Source organism: Choloepus didactylus, chromosome 27 (genome assembly GCF_015220235.1).
Source record: "Choloepus didactylus isolate mChoDid1 chromosome 27, mChoDid1.pri, whole genome shotgun sequence".
NCBI lineage: Eukaryota > Metazoa > Chordata > Mammalia > Pilosa > Megalonychidae > Choloepus > Choloepus didactylus.
The window spans coordinates 22,943,670-22,966,825 of NC_051333.1; the positions used below are offsets into that span (position 1 = coordinate 22,943,670).

Genomic DNA, 23,156 nt, shown 5'->3' on the forward strand with positions numbered 1-23,156 from the left:
CAATGTATGCGCACTGGTGGTGATGGGAGTTGCACTGGCAACTGGGAGTGTCCGGGCAAGATAAGGGGGTGGGAAAAGGCGGTTCCCTCCGGCAAGCCTCCCCTAACGGTGGTATTTTGGGTGAGGAAATGGGGCCTGCCTCCGGCCTCACTTTCCCAGGCCTGGGGGGCTGTGGAGGGTGCTGTCGCCCGTGCCCACCACCCTCCCCAGGGGCGGATCCGGTCCCCTGGCCCAGGCCCGCCAAGTTGAAGCACGTAATCAGTGTCCCGCAGTGTATGATGAGTGGATGGTCTCGTTTGTCCCCCTGCAGTTATTCTGGATTATTTACTAGTTGTTTCTGGTTTTTTGTAGTTGTTCCAGGGGGACTACTTAGCTTCCACTCCTCTCTATGTCGCCATCTTGCCCTTTGGACCTAAAATCATTTTTTTAACATTATGCTTTTCATCAAAGTAAATTCCAAATGGATTAATAAGCTAAATGTTACAGAAAAAATCTGAAAGCAATGTGAAAGACAATAGAGTGCAGAAGCTACAAAAGAAAATAATAAGTTTGTCCAAATAAAATCGAAGACTTCTCTATGACAAAAGGCATCATCAACAAAAGTCCAAGAGCACATGCTGGTGGAAAATATTAATAGCACTTGTAATAGACAAAGGATTGAAATTCAAAATGAATGTAAAAACTTAACAAATCAGTAAGGAAAAGACCACTAACCTCAAAGGAAAACAATAAAACACATAAATAGGCAGTTCACAGAAGAGGAACTAAAATGGAAAATAAACATATAAAAAGTTGCTCAGCTGGGCTATTAGCAAGGAAAATCCAAAATAATACATAACTAGATACCGTTTTGTATTTATTATATCCGAATAGGTTTGATAGTGTCACTTGCAGGGGTGGTATGAAGAAACACGCACTTCCGTTCTTTGCTTGTCAGGGTGTAAATTTGTCCAGATATTTTGGAGGCCAATTTGGCAGTATCTACTGAAATTAAAAATGCACACACCACGTGATCAAGGAAATATATATGTTTGTATACATGCACTTCCAGAAATTCTCACAAAAATGCTCTGAGAGTTGTGTTCGGATGTTCTTTGCAGCCTTGTTCATGGCAAAAGGGTGGAAACTACCTAAATACCCATTGATGGGAGAAGAGTCAAATAAACTGTGGTAAATCATACTGCATAGTGAATTTTTTAAAAAATGAAGTTGATTTATATGAATTGATATGGAAAGACAGCCAAGATATATTGCCATTTGAAAAAAGTAGACTGCATTGTAATAGGTATAGTATATCAAACCCATAGACCCAAACACTCTTTTCAAAAGAAAAGAATGCTGCATATCTTTCTCTGATGCAATTAGAGGATGAATGAGGGTTTGATTAAGGAGAATTTTTGCTTTGTCTGTATTGTTTGATTTTTACAAGGACGTGTTCTTATATTTCTTACGGAATTTAAATGAAATTTAGTAAAAATCAGTAGGGAAAGTAGAAAAAGTTTTGAGACAACCATCTAATAATTCATGAAAAATAAAGTAAGAGTCTTAACACAAAGCTAAATATCCCCAGGTGCATTAAAGATTCAACTTCAAAAATAAAACCACAAAGGAACTTGAACAAAGGTAAATGTTGCTGTAATGGTGATGACATCTTTCTCAGCATGATATCAAAGGCAGAAATCACTATGCAAAAAACTGATATACTGGATGACATAAAAATATGAACTGTTTTTCAAATGACATCAGAATGAAATTAAGGGATACATAATGTGTGGAAATTATTTAAAATATGCATTACAAAAGGATAATGCAATTTTTATTAATAGCTTTTAAACATTAAATAGAAATAGAAAAATGAGAAAGGAATGAATAAATCATTAGCAAAATTAGAAATGTAAGTGGACAATGAACATCTGGAAAAATTACTTAACCTCACTATTTAGATATGCATATTTGAACAATTTTTACTTATCAGTTGGCAACGATTTGAAAAAATACTGTCAGTGCTTGAGGAAGTTTGAGGAAGATGATTTTATTAGTATGAGTTGGGATACATTTCCTGAAAGAGAGTTTTGCAATATGTAATAAATGCCTTAAAAATGAGCATATTTTTTGACCCAGTGATTCAATTTCTAATTATTACTCAAATGGAATAATCTCAGATATGCAAACAGATACAAGTTCAATGAAAATTGTCAGTGTGTTTTTTTAATTAGCAAAAAAGTGGAAAACTACCTAAATATTCAATAATAAATTATTAATAAGTCTTGGTGCTTATGAAGGATGGAATATCATTCAGGCAATAAAAATGTTGCTGTTGAAGACTATTTAATGATGTGAAAATATGGTTATAATATGAGTGTGTGGGAGAACAAAATGACTACAAAATATATCAATAAATATAATTTTAGTTTTGTAAAAAACCAAAAAACCCTATGTAAGTGAATAAATATATGGCTAGCTCTATTTATATTTCTATGTTTATTTCTATTTATACCTGTTCTAGTTTGCTAATGCTGCCAGATTGCAAAACACCAGAAATGGATTGGCTTTTATAACGGGGGTTTATTTGGTTACAAAGTTACAGTCTTAAGGCCATAAAGTGTCCAAGGTAAGTCATCAGCAATCAGATACCTTCACTGGAGGATGGCCAATGGTGTCCGGAAAACCTCTGTTAGCTGGGAAGACACGTGGTTGATGTCTGCTCCAGAGTTCTGGTTTCAAAACAGCTTTCTCCCAGGACGTTCCTCTCTAGGCTGCAGTTCCTCAAAAATGTCACTCTCATTTGCTCTTGGAGCGTTTTTCTTCTCTTAGCTTCTCCAGAGCAAAAGTCTGCCTTCAACGGCCGTCTTCAAACTCTCTCTCATCTGCAGCTCCTCTTTCAGCTCCTGTGCATTCTTCGAAGTGTCCCTCTTGGCTGTAGCAAGCTCGCTCCTTCTGTCTGAGCTTATATAGTGCTCTAGTAAACTAACCAAGGCCCATGCTGAATGGGTGGGGCCACACCTCCATGGGAATTATCCAATGAAAGATCTCACCCACAGTTGAGTGATCACATCTCCACGGAAACACGATCAAAAGTCTCCAACCCAATCAACACCAATACGTTTCCTGCATAAGACTGCTTCATCAAATATAATGGCTTTTGGGGGGACATAATACATCCAAACCAGTGAAATAGCTATGCAAATAAATATATGAATGCATACATGAATATATATGGATAAAACTACATATATGAAAAAACAAAACTGGATAGAAATGGACCACAATGTTAAATTGTTTATTTCTGAACAGTGATGACACTATTTTCTCTGTATTTTATATTTATTTAAATGCCATAACCAATACATGAATATATTATTCTAAAAATTAAAATCCTACAGATCAAGCTGAAATCCTCGGGCCCAGCCCCTTGCCCCATGCCCTGCATCCTCTGCATAGGAATTAACTGTTCCATTGTCTTAGTTTGCTGAGACTGCTGTAACAAATACCACAAACTAGGTGGCTTAGAACAATAAAAATATATTATCTAATAGTTCTGGAGGTTAGAAGTCAAAATCACCGTGTCAGCAGGGCTGTGCTTTACCCCTAAACATGCAAGAGAGGATCTGTTCCTTTTCTTTTCTACCTAACTCTTGGTTTGTTGGCAATCCATGGCATTCTCTGCTTTATTTTTCACTTGTTTGTCTCTCTCTGACTTTGTCCAAATGGCTTCTTCTTATACGGACAGCAGTCATTTGGCTTAAGGACCCACTCTGCTCCAATATGACCTCATATTAATTTGCATAATTCCATCTGCAATGACCCTATTTTCAAATAAATTCACATTCTGAGGTACTGGGGATTAGGACTTCAGCATATCTTGTGGGCACACAATTCAATCTATAACATGGGTTATATTATAATTGCCCATTTAGTTTTAATTGCCAAATTATAGTCCAGAGTGACTTACATTTTACATTCTCATCAGCAATGTATGAGTGGCCTAGTTTCTCTACATCCTCACCAACATTTGGTGTTGTCACACATTTCTGTATTGGTCATTCTGATATGGGTGTGATATCTCATTGTGGTTGTAAATTGTGCTTCTTTAATGACTGATGATGTTGAACATCTTATCATATGCTTATTTTCCATTTGTAAATCCCCTTCAGTGAAACATCTCTTCATATCTTTTGCCCATTTTCCATTTGAATTATTTTCCATTTTATAGTTGAGTTTTGAGTGTTCTTTTTATATTCTAGATACCAGTCCTTTGTCAGATAAGTGGTTTGTACATATTTTCTCCCAGTCTGTAGCATGTGTTTTCAGTTTCTGCACACGGTCTTTCAAAGAAAAAAAGTTTTTGATTTTGGTGAAGTCCAATTTATCATTTTTCCCTTTTATGGATCATGCTTTCAGCATCACTCAAAGAACTTTTTTGCTTACCCTTAGATACTGAAGATTTTCTCCTGTTTCTTGTTCCCCAAAATTTTATAGTTTTACTTTTTATATTTAAGCCCATGATCCATTTTGAATTAATTTTTGTTTAAGGTATAAAAGAAAAAAAGTTAGATCAAGTTTCTTTTCTTTTCTTTTCCTTTATTTTGCCTATAGATGTCCAATTGCTCCAACATCATTGAATTATTTTTGTACCTGTGTCAAAAATAAGTTGAACATCAAGAGAATGAAAAGCCAAGCCAAAGACTGGGAGAAAATATTTGCAAAACACATACCTGATAAAAGACTTGTATGGAAAATATTTGAAGAACTCTTAAAAATCAACAATAAGAACACAAATAACCCAATAAAAAATGGACAAAAGATCTGAACAGACACCTCACCAAAGAAGATATAGAGATGAAAAGTAAGCATTTGAAAAGATGGCTATCATATAGCATTCGGGGAATGCAAATGGTAAGCCACTTTGGAAGACAGTCTGGCAGTTGATTACAAAGCTAAACATGTTTATCATATGATCCAGCAATTCTGCTCCTAGATATTTACCCAAATGAGTTGAAAGCTTAGGCCTACACAAAACCCTGCACATAAATGTTTATAGTGGATTTATTCATAGTTATTAGAAATTGGAAGCAACCAAGATATCCTTCAACAGGTGAATAGATAAACAAACTGTGGCACATCCATTCAATGGCATTTTATTCAACAACAATCAAAAATGAGCTATTAAGTCTTGAAAAGATACTGAGGAATCTTCAATGCATATTGCTTAATGAAAGAAGCCTGTCTGAAAAAGCTACATACTGTATGATTCCTACTATATGACATTCTGGAAAAGGCAAAACTTAGAGGCAGTACGATGGTTACTGGTTGCCAGGGTTACAAAGGGAGGGGGTCGTACAGGGCATTTTTAGGGCAGAGAATCTATTCTCCATGAAACTGTAATAGTGGATACATGACATTACGGGTATGTCAAAACCCATAGAACTGTACAACCCAAAGAGTGAGCCCTAGTGTAAACTAAAGACTTTGGTAGTTAATAAAAATGTAACGATATGGTTCATCAGTTGTAACAAATGTGCCACATTAAAGCAAGATGTTAATAATAGGATAAACTGTATATGTGTTAGGGGGAGGGAGTAAATAGGAATCCGTACCTTCCTGCACCATTTTTCTATAAGCCTAAAACTGCTATAAAGTGCTTTAAAACAAAATCAATTGAACATATTTTTGTGGGCCTATTTTTGTGTCTTTTTTTTTTTGTGCATTCCATTGATATATATGTTTATCCCTCTGCCAATACCACACAGTCTTGATTACAGCAGCTAAATAGTAGCTCTTAGAATTGAGAATACTGATAACTTCTACTTTCTTCTTTTTTCAAACTGTTTTAGTTTGCTAGTTCCTTTTTTACTATATAGATTTTAGAATAATGTTTTCTATATCTACAAAAACTCTTGCTGGGATTTTGATAGGAATTCTGTTAAACCTGTATATCAATTTGAAGAGCAGTGACATCTTTACTATGTTGAATCTTCCAATCCATGAACATGTTTCTCCATTTATTTAGGTCTTTGATTTCTTTCATCATCATTGTCTATACATGTTTTGTTAGCTTTAAACATAAGTATTTCTTTTTTTTTTTGAGTGATTATAAGTGGTATTATGTTTTAAATTTCCATTGCCACATGTTCATTGCCAGCATTTAGAAATACAGTTAATTTTTGTATGTTATCTTATATCCTGTGTCCTTGCTGAAGTCACTTATTCTAAGAGTTTTTCTGGGTGTGTATGGATTTCTTGGAATTTTCTACTTAGACAGTCCTGTCATCTGCAAATAGGGACAATGTTGTTTCTTCTTTTCTGATTTGTATGCTTTTAATTCCCTCTTCTGGATTCACTGCACTAGCTAGAACTTCCAGCACTGTGTTGAATGTGAATGGTGAGAGTGGACATTTTTGCTTTGTTTCCAGTGTTAGAGGGACTTTCACTAGAAGTATAATGTTCTTTGCAAGTTGTTTATAGATTCACTTTATCAAGTTGAGGAAGTTCCTCTCTATCCCTATTTTTCTGGGAGTTTTGATCATGAATAAGGGTTTAATTTTGTCAAATGGTTTTTCTGCATCAGTTGATACCATCAAGTGATTTTTCTTTTTTGGTTGTTAATATGGTAGAGGATCACTGACTGATTCTCTAGTATTTAACATGCCATGCACCCCTGGAATAAACCTCCTTAGTTATGGCATATAATCTTTTAAATATATTTCTGAATTTTATTTCCTAAAATTTTGTATTTTTTTAATCTATATTCATGAGGCCTATTGGTCTGCAGTTTTCTTTTTTGTTCAGTTTTTGTCTGGTTTTGTTCTCAGGATAATATTAGCTTCATAAATTAATTGGGATGTGTTCTGTCCTTTTTATTTTCTGAAAGATATTGTGAGAACAGTGCTAATTCTTCATTAAATGTTTGATAGAATTCACCAGTGACACCATCTGGTTATGGAGATTTCTCTTTTGGGAGTTTTAAAATTAAGGAGTCAATATCCTTAATTGTTCTAGGGCTACTCATATTATCTTTCACATATTGGATGAGTTATGTTAGCTTGTATTTTTCAAGGAATTAGCCCAAGTCACCCAATTTACATGTGCAGAGTTTTTTTGTAGTATTCCCTTATTTCCTTTTGATGTATTCGGAGTATGCAGTAATATCCCCTCTTTTATTCCTGTTATTGATAATTCATGTTCTCTTTATTTTTTTCTTTGTCAGTCTTGCTAGAGGTTTGCCAATTCTATTGATCTTTTACAAAGAAGCAGCTCTTTATTTCATGGATTTTACTCCATTGTTTTGTTTTCCATTTCATTGATTTCTGCTCAGAGCTTTATTATTTCTTTTATTCTATTTGCTTTGGGTTTATTTTGCTTTTCTTTTTTAACTAATAGGTAGTTAGGAGATTATTGATTTAAGACCTTTCCAGTTTTGTAATTTAAGCATTTTAGTGCTATAAATTTCCCTCTCAGCAATGCTTTAGCTGCATCCCATATATTTTGATATGTTGTATGTTCCTTTTTTCAATTCTATTTTCTAAAATTTAATTTTCTTTGATTTTTCCTTGTTGACCCATGGATTATTTAGAAGTGTGTTATTTAATTACCAATAGAGATTTTCCTTTTGCCTTTTAAAAAATTTCTGTAATCTCTTTAGGGGCAGAGAACATTCCTTGTACTATTTAAGTTCTTTTAAATTTGTTGAAGTTTGTTTTATGGCTCTTGATATGTTCTATCTTGGTTAATGTTCTATGGGTGCTTGAAAAATGTATCTTCTGCAGCTATTGGTTTATTATTTTTCATAATCAATTTCATCCATATTTCATATCCTTGCTGATTTTCTGTCCAGTAGTTCTATCAGTTACTGAGAGGGCAGTGTTGAAATCCAAACTATAATTGTGGATTTGTCTATTTCTTTTTTTAGTGCAATCAATTTTGCTATATTTTGAGGCTTTGTTGTTTGGTGTATACACTTTTAGGATTATTATCTCAGTGAATTGATCTTTTTTTATCATATGTAATGTCCCTCTTTATCTCTAGCGGTTTTCTTTGCTCTGATGTCTCCTTTAATGGATATTAGTATAGTCACTCTTCCTTTTTTAAAAAATTAATCTTTATATGATATATCTTTTTCCATGCTTTTACTTTCAATGTACATATGTTATTGAATTTGAAATGAGTTACTTGGCAACAATGCATAGTTTGGTTTGATTTTTATGCACTCTGCCAATCTCTGACTTTTAATTGATGTATTTAAAGCATTTACATTTAAGGTAATCAAATGTAATTATTTAATTATTAAGGTAATTATTGCTATTAGAAGGCTTAAGGCTGCCATTTTATTTTTGCTTTCTATTTGCTTTCTTGGTTCTCTTTTCTTGCCTTCCTGTGGATTATGTGACCAATTTTTAGGATTTCATTTTGATTTATTTATAGTGTTTTTGAGTGGATTGTTCAGTATAGTTTTCTTAGTAGTTGCTATTGGTATTACATGGTTTTACATATCAACATGTAATTTATCACATTTACTAGTTTGAACATTTTACCACTTTGAGTAAAGTATGAAAATTTTACTTTCATTTAGGTCCTTTTATCTTCCCCACTTTTAAGTATCATTTTCTTGAATAATAGATGATGTCACAGTTTTATTTCAATCACATATGATTTAGAAAGCTCATAAGGAGGATAGTCTATTGTATTTATCCTTGTTTTTCTTATTTTCATTATTCTTCCTTCCTGATTTTCCAAGATTCCTTCTTTTATTGGCTCTTTTCTGTTTTCTTCACCTTCATTTAACCATTCTTTAAGGGCAGGTCTGCTTGTGACAAATTATTTTAGTTTTTCTTCATCTGAGAATATCTTCATTTCTCTTTCATTCCTGAAGTATAGTTTCATTGGATAAAGAATTTGTGGTTGACAATTCTTTTCGTTTAGCACTTGAAAATTGTTTTGCTACATGGTTTCTGTTGAGAAATTTGATGTCATTTGATTGATGTTCTTGCACTGTTTTTTTTTTTTTTTCTGGCTGCTTTTTTTGACTTCAGTTTTCAGAAGTTTAAATACGATACATTGTTGTGTTGTTTTTTGGGGGGAGGTATCCTATTTGGGGTTTTCTCACCTTCTTGATTCTTTGGGTTTAAATCTTTTGCAAATTTGGATTTTTCAGTCATTATTTCTACAAGTACCCTTTCAGCTCCTCTCTCTTTCTCCTCTCCTGGGATCCTGATGAAACAAATATTGCATTTTTTGTTATTGTCCACTGTTATTTTTGTTATTGTTTCTGTGGTTCAGATTGGATAGATTCTGTTGTTTCTGTCCTCAGTTTCACTGATTCTGTCCTCTGTCATTTTCACTGTATTGCTGAGTTCATCCAGCAAGTTTTTGATTCTTGTTATTGTATTTTTCTGTTCTATAATTTTCACTTGGTTCTTTCTATGTTATGCTTCTTTGCTGATATTTTATATTGTTTCACTTGTTTCAAGAGAATTTGTAATTGCTTGTTGAATCATTTTTATGGTGGTTCCTTTAAAATCCTTGTCAGATACTTCCAACATTTGACTCTCTCAGCACTGGCATTAATTGTCATTTCTCATTCCAGTAGTGATTTTCCTGGCTCTTGGTGTGATGGGTAATTTTTTATTGCATCATGAACATTTTGGCTATTATGTTAGGAGACCCTAGGCCCTATCTCTATTTTCCATTTTAGCTTTCAGTCACCCTGTTTAGGTTTGGCATGAAGGTCCTGGCTTACTTTTTTTTTTTTTTTTTTTTTCATTTTTATTGAGATTGTTCAGATACCATACAATTATCCAAAGATCCAAAGTGTACAATCACTTGCCCCTGGGTACCCTCATACAGCTGTGCATCCATCACACTTAATTTTTGTTCAATGTTTAGAAACTTTTCATTACTCCAGACAAGAAATAAAGTGAAAGATGAAAAAAGAAAAAAAGAAAAGGAAACTCTAATCCTCCCCTATCCCTAACCAACCCCCCTCAATTGCTGACTTGTAGTGTTGGTATAGTACATTTGTCACTGTTTATGAAAAAATGTTGAAATACTACTAACTGTAGTATATAGTTTGTAATAGGTATATATTTCTTCCCTATATGCCCCTCTATTATTAACTTCTAATTGTATTGTCATACATTTGTTCTGGTTCATGGAAGCTATTTCTAGTATTTGTACAGTTGATCATGAACATTGCCCACCATAGGATTCAGTTTTATACATTCCCATCTTTTGACCTCCAACGTTCCTTCTGGTGACATATATGACTTTGAGCTTCCCCTTTCCACCTCATTCACACACCATTCGGTGCTGTTAGTTATTCTCACATCTTGCTACCAACACCCCTGTTCATTTCCAAACATTTAAGTTCATCCTAATTGAACATTCTGCTCATACTAAGCAACCACTCCCCATTCTTAAGCCTCGTCCTATATCTTGGTACCTTATATTTCAAGTCTATGAGTTTACATATTATAATTAGTTCCTATCAGCGAGACCCTGCAATAATTGTCCTCATGTGTCTGGCTTATTTCACTCAGTATATTGCCCTTGAGGTTTTGTCATCAACCCTTTTTTTTTTAATATGGTTTTGTTCACTCACTGTACATTCCATCCCAAGTAAATAATCGATGGTTCTCTGCATGGTCATACATTTATGTGTTCACCACCTTCACCATTATCTGTATAAGGGCATCTACATTTCTTCCACAAGGCAGGAGGGAGAGTCAAAGAAGGTAGAGAGGCAAAAGAAAGAGGGGAAAAAAATGACAGCTACGAAGCAGCAAAAGGAAAAATAACCTTAAATCAAAGTAGAATAAAGAATCAGACAATACCACCAATGTCAAGTGTCTAACATGCCTCCTCTATCCCCCCCTCTTATCTGCATTTACCTTGGTATATCACCTTTGTTACATTAAAGGAAGCATGATACAATGATTCTATTAGTTACAGTCTCTAGTTTATGCTGATTGCATCCCTCCCCCAATGCCTCCCCATTTTCAACACCTTGCAAGGTAGACATTTGCTTTTTCTCCCTCATAAGAGAACATATTTGTACATGTTATCACAATTGTTGAATACTCTAGATTTCACCAAGCTACACAGTCCCAGTTGTTATCTTTCCTCCTTTCTTGTGGTGTCTCACATGCTCCCCACCTTCCTCTCTCAGCAGTATTCATAGTTACCTTTGTTCAGTGTACTTACATTGTTGTGCTACCATCTCCCAAAATTGTGTTCCAAACCATGCACTCCTGTCTTCTATCACCCTGTAGTGCTCCCTTTAGTGTTTCCTGTAGGGCAGGTGTCTTGTTCACAAAGTCTCTCATTGTCTGTTTGTCAGAAAATATTTTGAGCTCTCCCTAATATTTGAAAGGTAGCTTTGTTGGATATAGGATTCTTGGTTGGCGGTTTTTCTCTTTCAGTATCTTAAATATATCACACCTGGCTTACTTTTATGGACTGTGGTTTCAATGGCAGTCTGGTTTTTAGAGTCCATTTGGTGTTATTTTGACCTGTTTTGTCATCTCCTGCACCTGGGGCTCCCACTGGTCCCTGCTGATGCTGTTTGAATGGACAGAAGGAACTTCCCCAGGCCAAGCCTCTTGGTGACTCTGGTTGGGGAAGGATGTCTCCAGCATACAGGAAGTGTGTTTCCCATGTGACATGATGGTAGTGGCAGGATCTGGCTCTGCCAGTGGCCCTGACTACAGAGTGTCTCTGGACAAGGAGAGGAATCTCAGGCCCTGTGGGGAGGATCACTTGTCAGTCCAGAGATGAACATTGTGCCATAAGCCCCCTTACTGGTGCCCCTTACTGAATAATGTTAATTTTCAATCTTTCCCTTTGGCCTCCCCACATATTGTTGAGAAGGTCTGGCCCATGCTACTGAGGGAGAGTTTCGGTCCTCTGGGGACTGTCGTGTCTCTCTGGAATACAGACTCACGAACATTAGTCTTTCTGAGGGCCAATTCCTGTCTGCAGTGCTGCCTGACACATTGGCCATAAGAAGGAAGTGGTTGGGGGAGATCCCCATGGATTCTCCTAACACTGTTCAACCAGTATACTGCAGGTGCTTTGCTCGTGTCCCTCCAAGCTTGACACATCCCTGGTGCACTTGCACACCAATTCTCTTCTGAGTATGTTTTCTTCTATCAATCAGATTCTATCTTCATTTTATATTTCAGGGAATTCTCATTCTGGTCTACTGAGAATGCTCTTTTCTGTATTCCAATGCAATTTAGAAATAAATAAATGTATAAAACATATACACACATACATATGAATTATAAAGATTTTGAGAGGTGAAGTGTAGCTCACCATCTTGAATCTCTTTTTGTGACCTCCTATGTTTTCTCAAGTTTCTGTAACAAGCCAGCATCATTTGTATAATCAGTAAAATCCATTGCTATGACTAAAACTCATTTTCATGGCTGTGTGTTGAGCACTGTGCTAGGGGTAAGTGCCCAGTAACCTCCTCTTGGGCAGCTTACAGGGAAGTGAAAATGTGTGCTCTTTGGAAATGGCCTCTTGCACATCCAGCCTTCTGGGGGTGCTGACCTGGGTTCCCCTCTGCAGAGCTTGGTTTATCTTCCACGAGTGTGCCTGCAGTTGCAGAATGCTGCTCTGAGGCCTCACAGGAGGGGTGAATCCTTCCCCTTCTTCAAATTGCCAGTGTGTGCAAAATGCCAACACTACACATTTAAGTGACGTATAGATCAGAACAGAATCATAGCTTGATGACATAAATTAAAGTAATTATATTCATTAGCATGATAAAAAATATGCAAACAAATGTTTATTAAATGCAATCATATATCAACTCCAAAGACTTTGGCGTTGTTTATGTCTTTGTTGCACCAGCATTTCGTCAAAGGTGGCCTGTCAGGCTGAACCTAATTGACACTAATGGTAGTGCAGGGAGGAGGAGCCAGCCCAGAATATCTCTGGGCTTTGAATGAGCGTTGGAGGTTTGCAGATTTGCTACCAGGCCTTACAGAGCCGTCCCTTAGCCGGCCCCAGTGAAGGCCTGGGGAAGGAAGTCTTGGTCCCCTTACATTTGGTGGGGGGAGGGCTGCCCACCTTGTCAGGATATATATCCCCAAGTGGATCTGAGGGCTTGCATAGAAGGGTCTAGATGTACTACCTACCATTGGAACCTGTCACTAAAAGATAATCCTTTTCTGTAAGGTTGGCTGTGTCTTTCCAGCTATTGCTGACTCTCTGGCAAATGAAAGCACTCGCCTGTCCCAGAGCCCCTGTAGGTGGGAAATAGGCCATCCTGATAGGATGTCTGTTGCATAGCTGGGTTGGTTTCTTGCTGGAAAGCCTGGCAGGATGTGAATCATATGCAAAACAGAGTCACAGAAACAGTCACATTCCTTGTACATGATGGGACTTGTTTTGGCCTTGAACGCTGATGTATCATAGGCATGCTTACATCAGGGCCCCCCATCCTTTGTGTATACAGACAACAATTATGACCATTGTCAACCATAACTGGAGTGGTTGTTTAGTCTTTGCATCCATCCATCCATCCACTCATCCATCCATCCATCCATCCATCCAACATATGTTGAGGACATAGCCATTCCTGGTTGTGTGCTAAGTTCGTTGGGGATGTAGAGATGAATTCCACTGGAAGGGACCAATGTGTCTTTGCACTTGGAGCCTTAGCACAAAGCGGAGGGTAAGCAACGTCGGCGGTGGTGGAAAGATGTGGAGGAGGTGGGAGGCGGAGAGATGGTTGAGGACTTGAGATGGGAACAGGTGAGTTGCACCTTAAGCCCTACTTTTTCTACCTCTGCCTTATACTTTGAGCCCTACAAAAACCTCAGCATTAGTCAAAAGGATTTGGCAAGGCTCCAGTTGCTGACACAGTGGACTACCATCCAGTCCCCTCTATGCTTTCTGTCTCTTGGACAAAAGAAGCAAGCAAGTGAGCTGCATCTTTGGCTTTGCCTTCTTTAGTGCTTCTTGTCCCTGACTGCCAGTACAAATTATAGAAACCGGCTTTGCGTCTATGTTGACTTCACAGGTGTCACCTATGCTTGTTCATCTGTCCTTTAAAGGAAAATGAGATGCTATAGGAAGTGAGGATTTTCTCTCAGGATCCACATTCTTCTCTTCGTCTCATGAAGGAAGTGGAAAGTGGAGATGCTGAAGTGTTGGTGGTCAGTGCCAGCACGAAACAAGAAGATGGTGTGGGGTTTCCATGGCTGCGCACGGGGACTGGAAAGAGCCTGGGAATTTGGCCGGCCACTGCAAATCCTCTTCTCTCCTTCTCTGAAAAAGGGAGCTTTTGTAATTTATTTCTACGGTTTGGTTTATGCTTGGAAGGAGAGAACAGATGTTAAGAAAACAAAGGAAGGTACACCACATTTGTTTCTGAGCCAATGGTGATCAATTCTGTATACTTTACTGCCTCGTCCATGTTTTGGGGATGGATATTTCAAGCCATTTCAATCAAAAGTGGTGCCACTCCAGGCTCTAAACAAAGGCCTAGATTTATTTTTTTTCTGGCAGCACAATCCTCAAAGATTACACTTGCTGCAACATTTTTAGCCACGTCAACATTCCTTAGGAAATACAAATATGGGCATTATTTCATGGAGATGGCACTGGGTAATATAATAAAATGGATTTATTTCATCTTAATTTATTTAAAATGTGCATAGACAGAACTGGGATAAAATCCATGCGATGAAATATCTCGTTTGCATGAATATATTGAAAAATTCAGCCACCTTCTAAGCCAAAAACAGAGGCAACTTTTTTTTCCCTTTCTCAGAATAAGAAGAAGAATAGGTGCTCTTTTTAAAGCAAGAAAGTATAGCCTTGACAGAGAGAAGTGATTCATGCCCCCTGGTCCCTGTGAAGGTGTGAGGGATGGGTGTAGACGGCAGCCAGGTTTCTGGGTAGGAGAATACGGGGAGAGAGAACAGACTGGCTTGCAGTGGGGCGCTGGCTGATCTGCGAGGGAGGGAGGTGTCTGGGTTTCCTGATGTGAGGCTGCACTGGCACCCCAGATCCAAGCCCCAGATCACACCCCTGGACTTTACTGGTCTCTGAAGCACCTGCTCGTGGAGAACCCTCCTCACCACGCCTCACCCCCCCAGTCTCTGGGATGCACTGGTCCAGGATGCCTGAGAGCCTGGGCTTCAGTCTGGGGCTCTCAGCATAGCATCTGTGCGACTGGGAAACCATTCATCATCTTTGACCTTGATGTGAGGCCGCTCAAGGTAGAGGCTGAGTCAGTCGTCTCGGGCTCAGATGCTTTGTGACCCTGACCAAATTCTTTACCTCTCTGGGCCCCAGTCTGCTCACTTGCAAAATGAATTTGATAGCGTAACCCCCCACATGTGGGTGTTAATGAAGTTTAAGTGAGATGCTCCTGGAAGGACTTAGAACCTGCCTGATTTATAATTAGCATCCAATGAATGATCACTATTTTTAGCTTTCTGATCAATAGCATGGAAATAATCTTTTAATCTCACAGGGCAGATTAATAGCTACTCTTATAGCTGATATTAATAATTGCTTTCAGTTTATTTCTTTTGTGTCTATAAACTTCTTGCGGTCAGAAATGACAAATGCTTGCAAAAGGTATCAGTTAATGCAGGTAGGATTGAGTTTCTTTTTTTTTTTTTTTTTTAGCTTTGCTCAGGCCAATTGTCTTCTCATCCTTGGGGCTTGGGCTTTACCTGCCTCCTCTTCCTGCTGCATTGGGCTGCACCGAGTGCCCTGGGAAGGTTCGTGCCAGGGCTCGCTTCAGGAGGGCTGAGTGTGCCCCGTGTGTGTGTGGGGGGCTCTCCCATCATCGTGGCCCTGGACTGGGCTGTGGGGGTGGGGCGGGGCTTGCTGTTCTGGGGACCCCAAACCTGAGGTTTGTCACCTTAACCATCCTTGGGGTTGCATCTTCTAGTCCTTGTACCGAATTCTTTATGGACAGGGAGGGCTGCTTCTGCTAAATCACCAGAAGCACTCACAAGCCTCGAGTCTTTTGAGTAAAACTCTGCATATCCAGCTTTCCATTTTTCTTTCTTTAATTTTTTGTCCCTGACTGGGAGCATATCCCGGAGCAACATCTTCAGCTTTTGAAAATTAGGACCATAGATATTGGGTCCCCTTTGGACCTATACGTTAGCCGAAGCATTTGGGGGGGAAAACAATCAAGGGACTCCCGTAGCTCTGGGTTGGGCCTGGGAGTGGGTTGAGGGATGGTTGTGGGGGACTCCTCAAGGAGTCCACAGAACAGAGGGCTCAGAAGCCTTTTCCCTGCTCCCACCTTCTCTCTCTGCTTGTGGGAACAACCCACTATATTTGGGAGCTGTCCCGAAACCTGGCCGCCTAGAAGAGGCTCAGGGCAGGTGTTCATGGCCTGCCTTGGGGTGCTTGTCCGGGACTCAGGAACGGCTCTCTCAGGATCCCACCATCTCTGGCCCCTCTCTCAGGGCCGAGGGGGAAGCCAGTGGCTTTCCTGGAGAGCGGGCCTTATCGTCACCTGCTGTTTATTTTGGCGTTGCTCAGTGGAGATACAGCAGCTGGCTTTGGAGACCCTTATACTCCGAGATGCAGGAAGGAACGAACTGGTGAGCAGGAGGCCAGGCCAGAACTCCAGCAGTTAAACCAGGCATCCAGACCCAGTTTTAGCAAGTTTTGATTCCTAAGTCTCTGGGGACTGCCCGGCAGTGAGCTCGTGCACCATGACAGACAAGGAAAAGTTCACAGGCCTCGTCTACGCCAGTAAGGAGCTGCAGAGCCAGCTGCTGCCTTTCTCGCTTTCCCTGAGACACCAAAGCAGAGCCAGGTGGGATCCAGAAGACCATTTAGTGACAGAACCAAGACACAACCAGGGTCTCCTGCCTTTTCGCCTGCTAAGGCGTGGAAACCAGCCACACAAAGAACAAAAGCCCTGGGTATTTTTAATTAATTTTTTATTAGAGAAGTTGTAGGTTTACCGAAAAATCATACAGAAAATGCAGAGTTCCCATATATCTCCCCCACCACAGTTTTCCCTATTATTAACACTTTGCATTAGTGCTGTACCTCTGTTACAATTGATGAAACAATATTATTACAATTATACTATTAACTGTAGCCCATAGTTTACATTAGGGCTAACTGTGTGTTGTACAGTCCTATAGTTTTTAAAAAATTTTTATTCGGTAATACACACACAACACACACACACACATATATCCTAAAACTTTTTAATAACATAAAAGATTTTTATAATTTCAAGAATGGTTATGGCAAAAACCGTTTGCTCTTAGACCATTCTGCTTTCCCTGGTCCCAGACTTAGCTTGTGCTAAGGTCAGCTCGTGACAGAGTGGAATCATGTAACATACACCCTGGTATGTTTTCTGCACCAAAAACAAAATTAAAAAGAGAATTAAAGTCCCTTTATTTGTCCTGTTGCTCCCCCAAAGTGCCTCTACTTCCACTGCCTTGGGGAAAGGAACCACAGCCAAGAGGCAGAGAAAATAAATGTAGGTTTCTGAACTTCTCAGGGCCTGGGGCTGGTAATTTATGAAAGATTTAGGGGACGTTCCACGATACCTTTGATGATGAGTGACTTTCGATTTTGGCTGCTGTGAACTGCAGCCTCTGGGCAGATGAACCTCACTGTGGACTTTTGGGTCCCATCTGGCCCATTTGGGTGGGTTTCCAGGCCCTTCTCCTCCCCCAGGAGGTAGAGGATCAGACCCTCTTCCCAGGGAGGGACACCAGGAAGGAAAGCCCAGGCCACCTGACCCTGGCTAGAGCAGCAACATGGGCCTGGATATTCCATTCAGGGTTGTCCTGAGCCGGCTGCCCAAATGCCCTCCTCTCCTTGCATTTTTCCAGATCTGGTGCCAGCTTTGGGCTTCAAAGCAGGCGTCTGGTTCTGCTGGCCCAGAAAATCCAAAGAATAAAGCCCAAGCCACAGTTTACCGGCTCTGCGGTGCCCTGGCAAACCTTCCATTAATGTCCACGGTGATGTTTTCCTGCTGTGGTGAGGCTGAGTGGTGCTGGAGGCCTGGTGGGCTGCAATGGGGGGTGATTTAAGGGGAAGGAGGCCCAGCCGGCACAGGTGTCTGGGGTCCCTGATGTGAATTCCCTGCAGGCAGGTGTGCTCGGTTCCTCGGGGAGAGCGCTGCTAATGGGAAGGCTGCTGCTGTGCCCTCCTGGGGCTCCCCCGGCACGAGGAATCAGCATTTTCCATCCTAATCCGAGTGGCTCTTGGGCCCAGCCTGGTGTGCACTGAGCTGGGGCATAGACTGGGAGACCACGTAATTTACGGGACAGTTTGGGGAGTGAAAGGGGGTGTGAGAATAATTTTGAGAGTGAAAGGGGGCATGTTGATAATTCAATGGAGACTGTCGTTCACACTGGGACATAGATGATTTTGGCATAGCTGGGTTGTTATTTTGGTCACCTCGGCTACCCAGAACTTGGGAAACTTTGGTTTCTGGTAGCAGCACGAGCGTGGAGGCACGTGCCAGCAGACCTGGGTGTGCAGAACACCCACAGGGTCTCTGGCTGGATGAGCCCAGTGGCTGATCCCAGGATGTGGAGCTGGGTGTCCTGTGGTGTTGGCTGTGTCCACATGGGTGGAGTGGTGAGCTGGGGACATGTGCTGGAGAATTCTCATTGCCTCCCTTTTGCTATAACTCCAGATTGGAGCCTGTCCCACTCCTGCAGCAGCAGCTCATGGGTTCTGGACTTGGACACCCCTAGGTTTTCATCCTGGCTCTGCCCCTAACTGGGTGATATAGATCCAGTTACTTAATGTTTCTGAGCCTTTGTTTTCTCAGCCATTATGGGGGCATACTATCTGATCTAACAGGGGTGTGGGAGGATTATTGAGATAATTGCCATGTGCCTGGCATGTAATATGTGCTCAATTATTATTTAGGACAGTGTCTTAGGTCAAGAAGGCACTCCATTTTGGTACTGGAAGAAAATATAACTTCTATTAGTATTTGTTTTAATCTATATTTAATTAAAAAGTTTTTTTAGACAGTTAAAAAATTTGAGGCATAGTATGCTCATATTATGTGTACAATAATACATATATAATTACATATATAATACACATACATATATGCATACATACATATATACATACATTATATAACAATATTTATAATTAACCAAATAAAATATGAATAAATTAGTCACTGTTGGGGTGCACGGTCAACTTTTTTACCGATTTGCATGATCAGAAAAAGTTTGGAGATTTCCTTCACAATTAAGGTAGAGCCAACCATCCAGATGCAAATCTGTCCTTTGGTGCAGACTCTCGTGGAACATGCCCACCTATTTATTGAGCATGTCACGTTCCATGTTCCGGGCACTTGGGTTACTTAACTGAACCAAATATGTAAATTGCATAGCACATTGGAAGGTACCAGTGCTATTTCAAAGAAGCAGGATGATAGGAACCTGGGGTGGGGGTGGCGGGGTGCAATTTAAGGTTGGGTGGTCAACATACTTCTCACTGGAAAAATACATTTGAGCAAAGACTTGAGGGAGGTGGGGGGCTTGGTCTTGTGTTCCCTCCCCCATCCCCTGAACTGTCCCCTTTCTCGAGTCTGTCTTCAGTCCCCAGATTCAAATCTGCATTTCTCCTGGAAATCTCTTGAACTTTTGTAGGTCAGAGTAGATTTTCATCAGCACATCACACTACTAGGAGGCCAACGTGCGCTGGAGCACACAGACATTTAATTAGCATGAATTCCTTTTCTTTCTCTTTTTCTTTAAAACAACAACAAGAACAACAACAACAAAATAACCCATGATTTGGTTTTCTGGGCTTTGCATTTGTCCTGGGAGCAGAAAAGTGAGTGTTAACTGCCAGATGCCGGGTCCTGGTTTTGGGACTTGCAGAGTGAGGTGCAGCCATGTGACAAAATCATGAGGATGAGATTGACCTGACTTTGTGGAAGCATTTTTGAGGAGTCCAGTTTTCTCTCCCAACTACATTTGTCCCCGACGTGACAAATGTTGGATGGAGCAGCCATTAGGGAATTGGCTTTAAGGTGACCCACTGTAATGACCGTGCCAATGGCCTGAAGGGAACTGAAGTTGTGGACAAATTTATTCTGTGGACAGTGAAGAATTTGGGGTTTAATTTGGAGGGTAAGCCCTCCAGTTCCAGCCCTTCTGAGTCCTTTAGTCTGTAAAGTGAGGCTTTTAATAGCTGCTCCCTCTGCTTTCTGAGGTGATTGTGGAGATCAAATAGGATAGAGAACTCTTTAAAATGAAAGTTGTAATTATTATTTAGCAGTTTTTCTAGCGGCCATGCTTGCCTACGCTTCTCACCACTGTTTCAAGTCTCATCCATCCTCCTCAAACCACCTTGGCTACACATCTAGTGGGTGACTTTGCTTTGACCTTCATCGAGAAGATGGGAGCCATGGGCCACAAACACCCTCGTCTTTCTGTCTTCAACCCTCTACCAAGCTACCCGCTTAAATACCTCCTCTCCCTCCTCTCTTTTCTTCTCCTCCCTGTCATCCCCTTCTCCACGATGAGGATGTGAACTTCCTCTAACTAAAAGCAGTCTCTCTTCATATGCGTTGGAGCCTCTCCCTTCTAAACTTCTTCAAAGACACTGCTCGTTCGAGTAACTCTTCTCTTGCTGGCATTTTCTACCTCTCTTTCCCTACTGCATAGTTCAGATTAGTATCTAAACAGGCTATAATATCTCCCATTCCTTAAAAAGTTCATTCTTAACTCCACATTTCCCTCCAGCCATTTCCCCTATTTTTCTACCCCTTTTACAAATGCTTACAAAGGAACTGTCTATATCTTAGTTTCCTAGGGCTACTGGCTTAATAAAAACAGAAATTTACTGTATCACCAGTTCTGGAGACACAGTAATCCAGGTATCTTCAGGGCCATGGTTTCTTTTAAACTTGTAGGGAAGTATCTGCTCCACGCCCCAATCTGGGCTTCTGATGGGGCTTGCCAGCAATCCATGGTGTTCTCTATCTCAGCTGTCACATGTTGTTCACTGCTCATTCTGTCAGTATGCATCCAAATTTCCTCTTCTTAAAAGGATGCCAGTAGCAGTGTACCCAGCAGTCCCACAGATCTGTCTCTTGCTAGAACAGTGTTTGGTCAGAACAGAACTGGGGACTATTCCCCTTTCTTCAGCCTCCAACCACCCTCCAACATCCTCTCCAGTTACAACCTCCAGGACCATTCTCTTAGCCAACCCCTGCGTCCAGGGCCAGCTGTGTGTGTGTGTGTGTGTGTGTGTGTGTGAGTGTGTGTGTGTGTGGTTAGCTCCTCATTGTTGACCAGCCATGAGCTCCCAGGTCCATCAGAATTATTCTGCTGATGTGGAGGCCTCTGTCAACTGCTGGGTCAACCTGCATCTGCAGGCCGCCTACACCTGCTTCTCTCTGGGCTTCTGTTTTGATCAGCACCATGGGGCCCTGGAGTGCTTGGACCTCTTCTTCTGTGGGTTGTTGAAGATGAAGCATGAGGGTGCTGAGCATCTCTTGAAGATGCAAAATAATCATTGCATGCAGGACACCCAGAAGCCATCCCAAGATGAGTGGGGAAAAACCCTGGATGTCATGGAAGACACTGGGGACCTGGAGAAGAACCTGAACCAGCCCTTTGGATCTGCATGTCCTGCATTCTGCCAAAATACACTTCATCTCTGTGACTTCTTGGAAAGCCATTTCCTAGAGGGGGAGGTAAAGCTCATCAAGAAGATGGGTGACCACTTGACCAACCTGTGCAGGCTGGTGGGCCTGCAGCCCGGGCTGGGTGAGTATCTGCTCCAAATGCTCATCCTGAAGCACAACTAGGAGCCTCTAGTGCCCAGAGGCCTTTGGGGGTGGGGTGGGGAGCTGTGCCTTCCCCTGGCATCCAGTCTTCTGCCTGAGCTCCTCCTTCCACCCAGAAGGCATCTTTTTAACCAACCACATTGCAACCCTCCAACAAGCCATAAACCAAGTTAAAAAAAAAAATAAAGATTTTTCAAGAAAATAATAATAGAAAAGGACAGCAGTCATATTGGAATAAGTGCCCACCCCACTCCTGTAGGACCTCATTTTAACTTGCTTAGTTACATCTGTAGCAACACTCTTTCTGAATAAGGTCATTCTGAGGTACAGGTGAGTATGACTTCAACAGTTTTTTTTGGGAGATACGGTTCATTCCATAACAAATTTTGTCTTCTTTGTTTACCACTTCTTTTTTAACCCTTATAGATTAGCATCTGTCCCTACAACTCCTGGTGACCTCCATGTTGCCACATTCAGTGGCTTTTTTCTACTTTCAATCTTTCTTTCTCTCTATCAACACATCTGACCTCTCTCTCCCTTTATAACACTCTTTCCTCCCACTTCCATGAGACGTCCCCTCCTTCTCCTACCCAGGGTCCTGTTCATCTCTTTTTCAGTCTCCCTTGCTGGCTCATCTTCTTTTGGACTTTCTTAGGAACTTAACTTTGGATCCTTTTCTCTCGTACACTCTTCTCCCGGCTGACTGCACTTTTTTCCTTGGTTTTAAAAACCTTATATATATGAATAATCCTAACTTAAAAAAAAATCTCCAGCTGAGATCTCCCATCTGAGCTCTGGACTATGATATCAGTGCTTCTCTGGCACCTTTTCTTGGGGACTCACCGGCATTTCAAATGTAATACGTCCACAACTTAACTCTTGATCTTTCCCCCACACACAGTGTCCCCTGATCTTCCCCTCCTCAGGAAGGGGCGCCTATATCTGCATCATTTCTCAATCCCTGAACCTGGTTTTTATGCTGCACCTCTGCTCTCCTAGACTCACAGTCAGTCCCTCACCCAGCCTGCAGAGTCTACCTCAAGACATCTAATCCATTTACTTCTTTCCATCTTCACCCTCTCCTGGCCATTATTTCTCACCTGGAGAATGCAGAGGTTTCTAATTTGTCTTCTCACCTCTACTCCTGTCTTCTTATAATCTATTCTCTAGTCAGTAGCCAGTCCAAGTCCTGCATCTGCTTTAAGCCCTTCAGGCCCCTCCTGCTACATCTTAAACAGACTTGAAACTCCTTAACCTGCCCCTGCCGTTCTCTCCAGCCACGTGCCTGATGGTCTATATTTAGTCACGGTGCTCTTGTCTTGGAGCCTTTGAATGTATCTCCTCTGTCTGGAGAGCTTTTCCCTCAGCTTGT

General features: G+C 40.6%; 1 protein-coding gene across 1 annotated transcript; it reads left to right on the top strand.

Annotated features, from left to right (window-relative positions):
* The first annotated feature begins 21,292 nt into the window (after positions 1 to 21,292).
* On the top strand, positions 21,293 to 21,805 carry LOC119521733 (ferritin light chain-like). Its single transcript, XM_037820341.1, has one exon. The coding sequence runs from the start codon at positions 21,293 to 21,295 to the stop codon at positions 21,803 to 21,805; it is 513 nt and encodes a 170-aa protein (XP_037676269.1).
* Positions 21,806 to 23,156: the final 1,351 nt, after the last annotated feature.